This window comes from Streptopelia decaocto, assembly GCF_964273445.1.
Source record: "Streptopelia decaocto genome assembly, chromosome: 2".
Lineage (NCBI taxonomy): Eukaryota > Metazoa > Chordata > Aves > Columbiformes > Columbidae > Streptopelia > Streptopelia decaocto.
In genome coordinates this window covers 33,632,351-33,645,265 of record NC_138655.1, presented here as the reverse complement: position 1 = coordinate 33,645,265, position 12,915 = coordinate 33,632,351, and the positions used below count along the sequence as shown (strand labels likewise).

The following is a 12,915-nucleotide window of genomic DNA, read 5'->3' as shown; positions in this document are numbered from 1 at the left end:
AACAAAAAGCAACTTCTTGTCTCAAGTTTATTTTTTTTTCCTTTATGGAAACTTGTTTTGAACAAAGAACTCATAGTATGGGCAAGCACCAGCGGGAACTACCAAGAGATTATGTGTTCCACTCTAGTATTGTCAGTGGCTTGCCTTTTCCCCTAAAATATTTGTAAAAACATTGGAAATACCTATGAAATTTATAAAACAGCTCCTTAAACATCTGCTTAATGCCCTTTCCTTCAAATACAAAAGACCTTGACATTTCAGGGTCTTTTCCTGGGGATTCAAGGAAGAAGTTGAGGATAACTGCTATCTTTTCAGTTGCTACGTTAGAAAATTTAAATGGTTATTATGCTAAAGATTAAATACACACTTTACAGAGCCAGTCACAACAATGGGGAAAAAAACATAACTGAAACCATATAAAATCCATATCAGGTCAAGTGACAGTACATTAAGAATAACCTTATATGTTATACATAAGATAATATACACAGATTGTAAGTTATTTTTACCCTTAAAAGCCACTGTTAGTAGGATCACTGTCTTACTGTACAGACAAGTGACTTGAATATTTGTAATTTGTAACGGGGAAAACGTAGGTTATAAAAGAAAAACGTATCAAGTACACTTTTACACATGTTTATACTGTGATTTAAATTAAAAGCCTTAAGCATTCTTCTACATACTCCACTTTCAACCTAGATGGAATATCGCTATCAGTATACAAACCCTAGGAAGGACACTTCTAATCTAGTTAGCATAACTTTGCAAAAGGACAGCTATCTTACAAAGGAGATTAAGTTCAGATGTTTAGAAACTTTAATAAGAGAAAGTTAGAAACCCTAAACAGCTACTCATATTTAACTATAATTACTTTTTAGAGAGCGTTAGACTAAACTCCAGTATTTTCTATGGTCATTTTATTAAAAGAAAGTTCTACCACACCTAAAGGATAAGGCATAGCCATCTACTAATTGGCATATTTGTTTATTTGTCTCAGTTTGTGAAAAGGTCCTTATTTGTGTAAGCAGCAAAACAAACTTCAACTGAATGATTGCTATATGCAAAAGGACTGAAGGCAACTGCCTCTGCAGTGAACTTTACAGTTCTCAATAGCACACACGCAACATGCTATCTGAAAAAAAGTTACTAACTGAACTACATGTATTAAATACTGAAAAAAGTTTTACATTTTTTAATTATAATTTATTTTATTTAACAATCTAAGAAGTTTGCAGCCATCAGAAGTTCCAGTGCAATTTCAGGTGCAATTGGGAATTCAGGAATCTCCGTAGAGCTGTTAGTATAGCGGACCTTGTAGGTGAAATACATGCATACTTTGGATAGGACATGGGATGGAATCTCTCTAAAATTCACCTCATTTGTTTCATTTTCTGCAAACTGTCCTGTAGAAAAACAAAACATCAAACCAAAAATCACAATCTCAATTCACTGCAAAATGAAATGCTTTACCATACTAATAAAACACATTCTAAACAAACTTGCATAAATCCCATATTCCTGGGTATTAGATTCTTCAGTGTAAAGCAGGATGTGTCACATTCACAAGCCTCAATAACATTAAGATCCACTGCATTACAAAATCTTTATTCTGGCTGCAGCCTATAAACAATATTATGAACAACTACTCCAGAATTTTACTGATGCTTGTTTGTTAACTATGAAGAAAGTTAATTTCATCTGAGCCAGATGCAGTACTAAAAGTTCCACCATGGAAGTAGCAACGAAAAAAAAAAACAACTCTTGTTTTGTATAAAATTCACGTAATACCCTCAAGTTCTCATACCACGGGAAACTAGTAGTAATAACACTGTAGATTGCTAACTGTGGAAAACCAGAGACAAATTATATATTGGGTAGTCCACAGAGGTGGACTGTTTCACTGGAAACAGGAACTAGTCAGCATCTGGAAAAGTTATGTTTTATTCCAACTTTCACTCACTGCATGACACAAATTCAAACTGTCCAAGAGTGAAAACAAAGGACATGAAGGTACTAAATCTTTTGTACCTACCTGGTCCACTCAACATAGCTTTTATTGTTCCTGATGTTAATGCATGCTCTCTTTTTACAATGAACTCATGGCCATCGGAGGATATTAACTTCACATACATAGCATCCGGGCCCTCACACCCACCGTATGTTTTCTCTTCTCCATCTATAACGGAAAACAGATCAACAGTTTCAGAACCCAATGACTGATTCACATCATTAAGAAGGCAAACTGCAGCCTTTTCTGTGACTATGTTTGCAGACAGCAGAACAACCCAATACAACCAAAAATAAGACAGAAGCATTTTGCGTATTTGAAGACGACTTCTCTGAAGCGCTCAGCAATCTGTTTTAAAGTAAGAATTTTTCAAAAAGTAGGATTTTTTTTATTAACATCTATCACCAAATTCTGACACATTTCTAAGATCTACATAGCGATGAAATTTTCCTTTAGACATTCTCAAGTGAAGTGAACATACTACTGCTTCCCTCCATAAGGTTATTGCCATGTTTATCACACTAGTACTTACTAAAAGTTAGCTAAATACATACCTAATATTTAAGGATACAGATTGCAAGGAGAAAAAAAAAAGAGCTTTTTGAAGCAGAGTTAAGAGCAGTCAGTATTTCTGTACTGAGGAAATGACATGAAATAGGATTCATCCTCCTCCACTGCACAGATAGACCCACAACCATACGGCATTAGTGCACACCTGTGTTGTGACCTTTGGTAGAAAACAGGGAAAGTGCAAAAGCACTAAACCCAAGGAAATCTGGAAATTCTTCCCACAGCACTTTTGACTGCTTTTTCTGTTTCCTCTCTCCCTTTTGTCTCACTGTATACTTATTTCTCTATAAGCCCTTATCCCCCTTCCCTTTTTGTGTGTTCACTGATTCTTTCCTAACACTGCTGTCTTTCAAAGTTGGAAAAAAACCCCAAACATTACTGTTACCACCACTGCACTGTTCACTTTGTGCAGTCTTAACATGTTCCCCATCTCACACCTGTCTTGTCTATTTGGGCAGCACACTCGCTGGGATGGAACCACTGACTACTTTGTGCCCACACAGTGCTTAGCACAATAAGACACCATAGCACTATTGAGACCAGCTCTGTTGTTGGTCTATACACTCCTGTAAACTCTTAAGTAATAAAGACTGCAGTAACTGAAAAAAAAAAAAGTGTTAACAACCCCCAGCTCACCAAATACTTAATTTCTATCCAATTCAAACTGGAAAGTTAATGCCTTCTTTCAAATACTGTGTTTTCTAAGGCAGTCCAGAACGAATATAGAAAGTATTGCCAGAATTCCATTAAAAATACTCGAATTTGATACTGCACATAACATTTGATTCTCAGAACAGTATTAATCTTGACAAAGTAAAAAATGAAAGTCCTGGAAGTTCTTCCAGCTTGCTAAAGTGTAACAGAAGAGTTCTGTACACTTTTCTAAAAGTAATACACTGCCAGTATCTAATGATCACATACAAAAGTACAGAAGATAAAACAAATACAGACTATGAACTTCACATTTGACTGATAGCGTTGTTTCTCCTTCTGACAAAACAAAGAATATAAATCATATCCATTATATAAGAATAAGTACCTTGCATTGTATATAGTGTTACAGCAAATATAACATTCCCCCAGTGAATTAAATTGCTTTGTGAATTTGAAGTCAAAATTGAATTACTATGTAGTTATTGCCAATTTTAGTAAACTACTACCAGTGACAAAGGTGCTAAAATACATTCATTAAAAGTATAGATAAAACCAGAATCTGTCCAATCATGTTTCATGAAACAGCCATTTGCAGAAAGGCAGATACAACAGTTTCAGACATTTAGTTAGCTCACACACACATATACACAGTTATTTATCATTAAAAGTCAGCCCTTATTATGATCTCTAAGCCAGAATTCAAACAGCTGACCTTAGTTCAACAGAAATCTAAACGAGAACATAGTAAAATTTTCTTGTCCACTATCTAAAAGTTTAGTGCTAGAAAGGCCTAACGGCATCCTATTTTAGCATGAACATTTTCAGCACTATCATATCAAGCAAGTGAAATTTATTGTTAGATACATGTGCTCTGAACAATCCCTTTGACAAATGAACTTCAGAAAATCTTCCTAAAACACATTTGTAGGAAGCTCCTTTTATTTTTGAGGCTACAAGAAAAACAGTGACAAGATCAACATTTGAAGTCTTACAATCTACCTTCCCTACCAATGTAACACAGAAAATGCATCACATTATAGGAAATAAAGAAAAAAGTCTAAGATTATTAACTTACCCATTCTCTTCTTATTAAAAAATTTTCTTTACAACTGCAGCTTTTGCAATAGGAGCGTCTGAAAAGACACAAGTGGCAATATTTTCAGTCAGAAGTACAACTTCTTAAGTCAGCTTTAGTTATTAGCCTTTATATTATAATAAACACTCTTCAGAAAAGAAAGTGATGATACATAGCACGCTATGTTGATGAGCATTACATTTGAAACTTATCTTTGCTGTCCAGAGATCCCTACCATATTCAAGAATCTCTAAATTTTAACTTACTTTGTAAAAAAGTAGTTGCCCTATGCTTTTTAAAAGCCCTTGACTATAAGCCAGAGTTATCTCAAGAGCCCTATGACTTTTATCACTATGGACACGATCTATGCAATTGCATTGGGGATGTAAATGAAGCAGGTTTTGATATACTGCAAAAGGCACTTAAGAGACAGAAGGGCTTGTCTACAGAAAAAAAAAAAAAAGTCAGAGAACAGTTCACTACACTGTGAAAGTGTGAAGGAGAGTTTGTCCTGCCATTCAGAGGGACCTCAGCAACCTGGAGAAAGGAGCCAACAGGAAACCTATGAATTTCATCAAAGGGAGACAAACCCCTACACCTTTGGAAGAATTACCCCAAGCACCAGCGCCAGCTGGGGGCCGACCAGCTGGAAAGTAGCTTTGCAGAAAGAGACTCAGGAGTGCTGGTGGACACCAAGTTGTACATGAGCCGGAAATGTCCCCTTGCAACAAAGATGGCCAACAGCACCCTGGGCTGTGTGAGGAGGAATGTTGCCAGCAGGTTGAGACAGAGGATCCTGTTCCTCCACTCAGCACTAGCGGGACACAACTGGAATGCTGGGTCCATCTCTGCGCTCTGCAGGACGTGCGAGACTGAACCAAGTCCTGCAGAGATGACCAAGGGATTGGAGCACCTGTCATATGAGGAGAGGCTGAGAGAGCTGGGGTTGTTTAGGCTGGAGAAGGCTCAAGGATCAACCTAATCACTGTGTATTAAATACCTGGCCTCCCACTTGTCCTTCCTGGAAGACTGATACCTCCTAATAGAGCCACCAATGTCACCAAGATAATCTACCTCAGACATTTAATCTAAGTATTCACATGATGAGTTAACCAGGAGCTTCCATAGCTTATACATTCACATGCAGTTTGCACCATACATATTTTGCCATGTAAATTAATCCAAAGAGTTAGAAGAAAAGAAGTACTTATTTGTAAAATAAATACAGTATATTCAGATACAACATATATTTGTTTATGCTGAACTGCATCTCTGCTGTGGAAAATAAAACTTTGGAAGAGAAATTCTAACTGCCCACCTGCTGTCCTATAATTCCTTTTGTGTCAACAGCTACTCTCCAAACATTAACCCAGTACAAATCAATGAACTACTGTTCTCTGCCCACAGGATCAGGAAAACAGCACCAGTGATTTTGGGTAGTTTCCATGCAGATATCCAGGGTCGGTCAGCGGCAGTAAAGAGACTGTTAAGAATACAGATAATCCATGTTGTTGCTTTGGAAAGCAAAGAACAACAACAGAGGCACAAACTGCAATCACTCAATACAGAGAAGGACCCCAGAGTGAAAGGTGTGGAAAAACAGAACAGAGCCGACCCCTCATCCCCTCCCTCCTACATTTATTGTAAAAGCTTAGCAAAAAAAAGTAAACAAGTTGAGGAAGAAGCTGCAAGACTTGCAGGAAGTTTCACAGAGATGTCTGCATCTCTTCAGAAGATGCAGCTCTTCTGTATTGTTGACAGTTTTACTTCTTAACAGCAACACTGGTGCAGATTTGTTCATCTCTCTTATTTCATAACTATGAATATGAAATTGTCTGAATGTTTCCTCTAGCTTTCACAAGAAGGCACTTTATTACTTACACCTCAAACTACACATACACAACCAATAGTTTTTAGTTGTCTGTGGAGAATTGAGCAAAATTCGTCCTCCACTTACATTGTTGTTGTCTTTGAAAACTATCCTGATTTCACAGAAATATCTTATAAAACATTTCCAGACTGGTATAAGGAACATCTTCACCTCTAATCTTGCAGATGAAAATTTCCTGAATATAAGACACATTCAAGAACGCCTTTTGGGAGTTAATTTGTGTACAATGTCACAGAGATACCTTAATATCGAGCGTTAAATGCCTTTGCCATTTTCAATAACTCCAGGAACTCACCCAAGGAAATCACATTCCAATGCTGGAACAATTGTTGCATAAAAACCAATGGGATCTTTCATCCTATTGCAACACTTTTTTGTAAATTGAAATCAAGCATCTTAATGGAGAGTATCTGTTGCTCAAGAACTGAAGGGATACCTTACATTATTAGTTCTACCTCAAAGAAGAGGATCACTTGTGCTACTTCTTTCTCTAACCACAAACCCCTTCCCTACACTGCAAAATAGCGAAACTTTTTATGATTTATAAATAATAATAATTAAAAAAAAAAAACACAAAGAAGAAGTGATACCATTTTGTGAAGGTACTGGTGATGATAAAATGTGTCTTGTTTTCCAATACAAATAATGACACTCCATGCAGGAATAAAGACAGGCGAGTTAGTGGGAATGCAAATATGTTAACACCTTCCAAAGTACAAGCCTAACTTGAAAAGGCTAATACACTGAAGGTGGGGAACTGAAAAATATCTACACCAAAATATTAAAGCAGTCACAAAAAACTGCAATAAGCATTTAAAGAAAATAAGCCTGCTATCATATGATTAGAGAGAAAAAAAAAACATAGTAGTTGACACAAAGAAAAAAATTATCAGGCACAGTGGTCTGAATTTGATTGTATTAAAAAGGAAAGCAGGATAAAAGCACAGTAAGTTTAAGCATATTTAGTATATGCTGGACTAATCCAATATCTAAATAACGAATCAGTCATTTTGTTGAAAAAAGGAAACTCAAACAAGATGCAATCTGGACTCGGTAAATCATCTGAGGTTAAATTAATGTGATAAGAGGGTAATCTTAAAATGAGAACAACTTTTTATAAGAGTACAGTACAATGTTGTAAACATAGAACAATTGGACTAGAAAAGAACTACTAGTTCCTCCAAAAATTATCTCAAACTTCAATTTTTTTAAAACAATGCTGCCAGAAAATAATAGGTAGATTTAGACGAGACAGAAGTGGAAAGCACTGCAACAAAAGGGGAACAGAGTATCACACACAAGTGACTGGTCTTAAAAAATTGCATACTAGAGGCCACATGAAATGAAATCATATGAAGTGCAAGGCTCCTGTACTTAAAAACCAATGCAAGCTTCTTTCATGAAGTCAGGGCTTGTTATCTGGGAGTAGAGTCATTCTGTGGTCAACAATAAACTGATGCAACTACGTAGGGGAGAGGGAAAAAAGTGGGGTGGAAGGCAAAGACACATCAAGGATTTATTTGCAACAGAGATAAGGAAATATGAACATTGATACATATGAGCAAGAACTTGTCTGGGATATGACACACGATTCTGAATTCCTGTTTTCAAGAAAAATGTTCTAATTACAAGAACTACAGAAAGGCACTATTGATACAACCAAAGAGCCTCTTGTATAAAAAAATTTAGTCTTCCTTACTCAGCTTAGCAAAATAAAACTGGAATTAAGGTAAATATAACAATTCATTAAAAGGATAAACAGAAGTATGCCAAGATTGTTCTTCAGTTTAAGTCCAACAAAGAAAATTTGACTAAAAAAAGAATAAAATTTTTACCACTATTCCAGAATTCAATTGTGGTTCCAATATAGAACAAAACTAACATTCTATTGCCAAAAGTAAAAGATGCAGAAAGCCTACCTGCTTTTATGAAAAAGACATCATACAATCCATTATATAATACACTCAACATGTAAAAAAGGGATACAGTTTGGTTTCACTCAGTTTCTATTCTGATATAACAATGTATCATTTCCAAAAAGAAAAAATCTAAAAATATAATAACGAATACTATTAGGAGTATAGATCTACTCCTGACAAAATAAGGACAGCAGAGAGCACAGAAAAATCACAGAGTCAAAGAGGATAGAAGGAAAGAAAATCAAGAAACCTGGGAACCCAAAAGTGTAATAACATCCTGTTAGCATCTATGGGTTGTTCTTCTGCATCAAGAAGTGTTCAGTATGTTATGATACTTTATGAAGATTAGAACACACTGCAGTTCAAAATTATTTTGTGAAAAGCATCTCCTTCCCAACAACTACACTTAAGTTATCTGAGACATTATCAACATGATCATGCGCAAGCCACAGCCTATTTTTTTTCAGTCAACTATCTTATTGGTTCATAAATTTGCAGAAAAGTGGGAAAAGCAGAAGAAATACACTGAAAAATTGGCACAGAAAACTTGCAATATTTGATTTATATATTTTTGATGGAAATCTTGATTTGCTATTTAACTTCCTCCCAAACCAGAAAAAAAATGCACACAGAAATTAGACAAAGGATGTACAAGTCCCTGCCACACGCCAGTTCTCTCTTGTGCGTGTAGTAAAAGGGAAATTTTCTGCACATTTTTTTTTGACAAGTGCATGCCCTTAAGTATTAAATAATAGGTTAGAGACAGAAGAGTCAAGTGATCTCATATATTCTCTTACCAGAAATTCTTTTCTTATGATCTATTTTCCAATACACGTGTAACTATATTTTCCTTCTATATAATGAAAACAATACAAACAAAAACATTTCCCAAGACACAGAAAAAGAGACTTGGTGAGACTTCAGAATTACCTATATTTTAATTACTTTTACACATTTAATAGCTGCCCCTGTCTGACTTCACCAAGACTACACCAATGCAGCAGTAGGGAAGAGAACAATCCAAGTTTTCTGAACACTCAGACATTTGCCTTTTTTATTATATATTTCTGACCTGACTATTTCAGACTCCTGCAAAGAACCACTAATTTTTGTAGAAGTACATTCAGGATTCCATTTCCCCTTCAAGAAACTTATGTGGCATTACCACTCAGGCAGCTCAACTCCCTGCCTTTAATCTCAAAAAAGCACATATATTATTGTTCTCCTACCTCACCTCCTTGAAAATAAAATAAAATAAAATAAAATAAAATAAAATAAAATAAAATAAAATAAAATAAAATAAAATAAAATAAAATAAAATAAAATAAAATAAAATAGTTGAGCAAAGCCTGCATTTGTTAAGAGAAAGGTTACATAAAAGGATATGCCACTTTTTAATCAATGAGGGAGAATACAATACAACTAAAATCAGCATACTTGGCACAGAAACTTCCCAACCACTGTAAAAAGGAAGCTCTTGCTGCAGAAAACATAAAATTCTTGTTAGATATTAGAGAACTAAAAATGTGCACAAGTTGCTAGAATAATTACACCTACAAGGTAGAATAAAGCGAAGTATCATAAAACATGATAATTACCGACACAAGGAAAGTGCTCTCAGTAACAAACTTAAAGATCCTTACAACTCTAAGAAAAAATATAGTATAGTGGGTTTAGTTTCATTTCTTTCCTGTTTCTCTTGACCATCAAATGCAAGCAAAACAATGAAGAGTGTCCATGACCTTCCCACCTCATTCCCAAAGCTGCATGCTCATCTCCCAAGCTTCCCAAACTTTCCAGAATCTAATTTCCTTTTACATCTTGTATGTTGATGAAAATGGAACAGACTTGGAGGACATACATTAATTGAACTCAAAACATGCAACCCCTGCACTGATTCCAAAACTCCATTGCTTTATTCTGGTTAGCACAAGAAAATTATATCTATGCAAACATTTCAAGCACTCAGACTCTTTGATCCCATAGAAAACTCTTTAAAAACTCTGATTCTGGTCCAAAGAAATGCAAATGGTTTCCAACTCATTTCCTCCGCAACACACATGGCATTTGTGTGCTTCAGCTGGTGTCATTTCTGTATTCAATGCTATCAATTTCTGGAAAACGTGGGGCAAATAACACAAATGCCTTCACAATTCCTAGGTTAGTTTAGAAGCCAAATATGACTTTTTCTGGGTGTCATTTTTATGTCAGTCAGAGTTCATCAGCAAACAAAGGCTGTTCTGTGTTAAAACAGTAGCCTCCTAATGCGTAATCATATATTCTAGCCCTATTCTTAATCCTAGACCCTAACTTCAAAAATACTGCTCTTCAGCTTAGTATTCATTGTTCAGTATACATAAAATAATAATTACTGTAAAGAAGTGTTGAAGCATATTTAGAAAAAAACATGAGGGAAAACCAGAATGGCGTGATTTCCACATAAGCTGATTCACTATTCCATACTCACAGGCACTAAAATTCAAATGTTGCAGGGCACACTCAAGTGTGACAGGAAAGTATATTACAGGTGAATGTGAGTTAAGGTAAACAGTAGATGAGGTAGGATACTGTGCATGGAGTATCAAAGAGCTCATATAGGGTGTTCTTCTGTCTAAGGAAACTTTCCTTTTCAGTAATTCTCAATAAAGTTTTGTGGGTGTTTTTGTTTTGTGTTTGTTTGTTTTAAATAAAGGGGTAGGGCGATCCTACTTTTTTCTTCCTAAAATCTCGTGCCATTACGGGAAAAAATGCTGCTAGTATATTGCAAAATCTCATAGGTCATGGATTTCTGCCCTTCCACTATAAGCCTTCATTGAAAACTACAATTATGCACACTACCCCAAAATGAAGATAAAGTCTGAACCTTTCTATGTGCACAAAAACTTGTCAAAATACACCTACATTCCTTAGTTTTAATCTGACAAAACCCATGTCATAAAATGACAGAACTTTAGGGTTTCTTGTAACATACACTCAGTACTGCAAAAACACAATAAAACATCTGAAGCTAAGTATACTTTTGAAAGATATTCATTTATCCCCACACAAGGCATAAGGGACAGAGGCATGAACAGCAAAAGAAATATAAGGCTGGGAGACAGAAGGTACCTCAGAGAATCAACTTGATCTCCTCACTGTACCAATATTAAGTCTTCACATTAAGCCTACATGAAGCTACCTAATTTTTTTGTAGTAGAATAGGTGCTGAACAAAGAAATACCAAATTATTTTTTCTGTGTTACAACAATAGCAACAAAATGCTGAAGTGCTGAAAGTTTCTACAGATTATCTTAAAGCTGTCCATGTTAGTGAGAGATTTTAGCAAAAATTTTATTTGCCTAACTTAAGCACACTTAAAAAGACTGATCTCCAGGTATAAGATGTGCCCTACATGTGCAAAGCTGGTAGCCAAGGTATTATAGATGAACCAATTAACATGTATTCCCCTGCTAAGTAATACCTCAGTTAATAAACATTTCTCTCAGAACAGTATTTTTCATCCTCTGTATGTAGCAAAAGTAGGAAATTGGAGCACAGAAGGGATTATTAAGAAATAAGAGCACAAAGTGGTTCTTACCCTAAAGGTCTCTTACTTGACTATTTATCTGTTTTTTCTGGCTTGCTTCCAAACTGAACTCTTGCAAGTGATCTTCGGCAAACCCAGGTAAACAAATAGCTTATGACTATCTAAGCCTCTCTACCAGACCAGGGTTAACTCACAATCTACAGTAGTAAACACTTTCAATTAACTTCCTACACATAGCATTACATGTTGTAAGATTAAACTGGCCTTCAAAGTTAACTGCTAGCATAAACCCTTTACATTCTCCCACACATATCGGAAGCCATCAATAAATTAACTGTGTTAAAGTTCCCTTATATTAAAGCAGGATGTCCCTCTGAGGAACACATGGTTCTCAAAAGCTTATTTTTCTTAATACTTTTAAGTGTATCACCCTTTGCTATCAACCTTGTTTTGCTTACATTCGTCGACCATGACAGCTAACGCACTTTAACCAGCACTTTCCACCTTGGTATAACAACCCCTGGGGGTGCATCCTAAATTCTTTCAGCCTGAGTTTTTCCCCTCTCTCGAGGGTCTGGCGTGGGAACAGGGTGAACGTCATTCACGGCGGAAAAAGTTTAAGAGCGACATTTAATTAAAACGCCGTTTCTCGGCGGCGCCGAGATTTCAAGGAGACGCTTCACTCCCGCACGCAGTGAGAGAAATGGGCCTTTCGCCGCCGTCCCGCCGGGGGAACCCCCACCTGGCACCGCTCCCCTCCGTACACACCCGATGGCTCCCCGACCCGCCCCGGCCCCTCCAAGCCTCCCCGCACCGCGGCGCAGCTCCCGACCAGCCCCCCCCTCCTCCAGGAGCGGGGCGAGCGCGGCGCGGACGGCGAGGCCGCTCCCCTCCGAGAGGCAGTCCCCGGGGGCTCCCCCGTCCCCATTTTCCGCGCGCCTCGCCCCCCCGGACGGCGGCGGCGCCTCCTCGCGGGCAGGGGAACCGGCCCCCGCGGCCACTCACCCGTCAGCGCCGCTCCCGCCGCTCCCTCCGCCCCGCTCGCAGGGCCCCCGCCGCGTCGGGCCAGCTGCCACACAACTACTTCCGCCTAGGTCAGAGGGCACTTCCGGCCCGAGGAGAACGCCCTGCGCCTGGAAGGCGTGCGGCGCCCGGTTCCCGGCATGCCGTGCGCGGGAAGCGGTGCATGCTGGGGCGCGTAGTTCTCGGAGGAGCTGCCGCTCCGCCATGTTACCGGCGGCTCGGGGGAGATGGTGAAACGGGGCTGCCCGG

At 37.7% G+C, this 12,915-nt stretch overlaps 1 protein-coding gene across 1 annotated transcript; it reads right to left on the bottom strand.

Moving 5' to 3' along the window:
* Positions 1-407: 407 nt before the first annotated feature.
* ELOC (elongin C) lies at positions 408-12,731 on the bottom strand. The gene is made up of 4 exons (XM_082046206.1): positions 12,649-12,731; positions 4,308-4,365; positions 2,033-2,176; positions 408-1,403 (listed from the first exon to the last, which is right to left on the bottom strand). Exons 2-4 carry the CDS (start codon positions 4,309-4,311, stop codon positions 1,213-1,215), a joined length of 339 nt encoding a protein of 112 aa, XP_081902332.1. The 5' UTR covers positions 4,312-4,365; positions 12,649-12,731; the 3' UTR covers positions 408-1,212.
* Between the last annotated feature and the right edge of the window lie 184 nt (positions 12,732-12,915).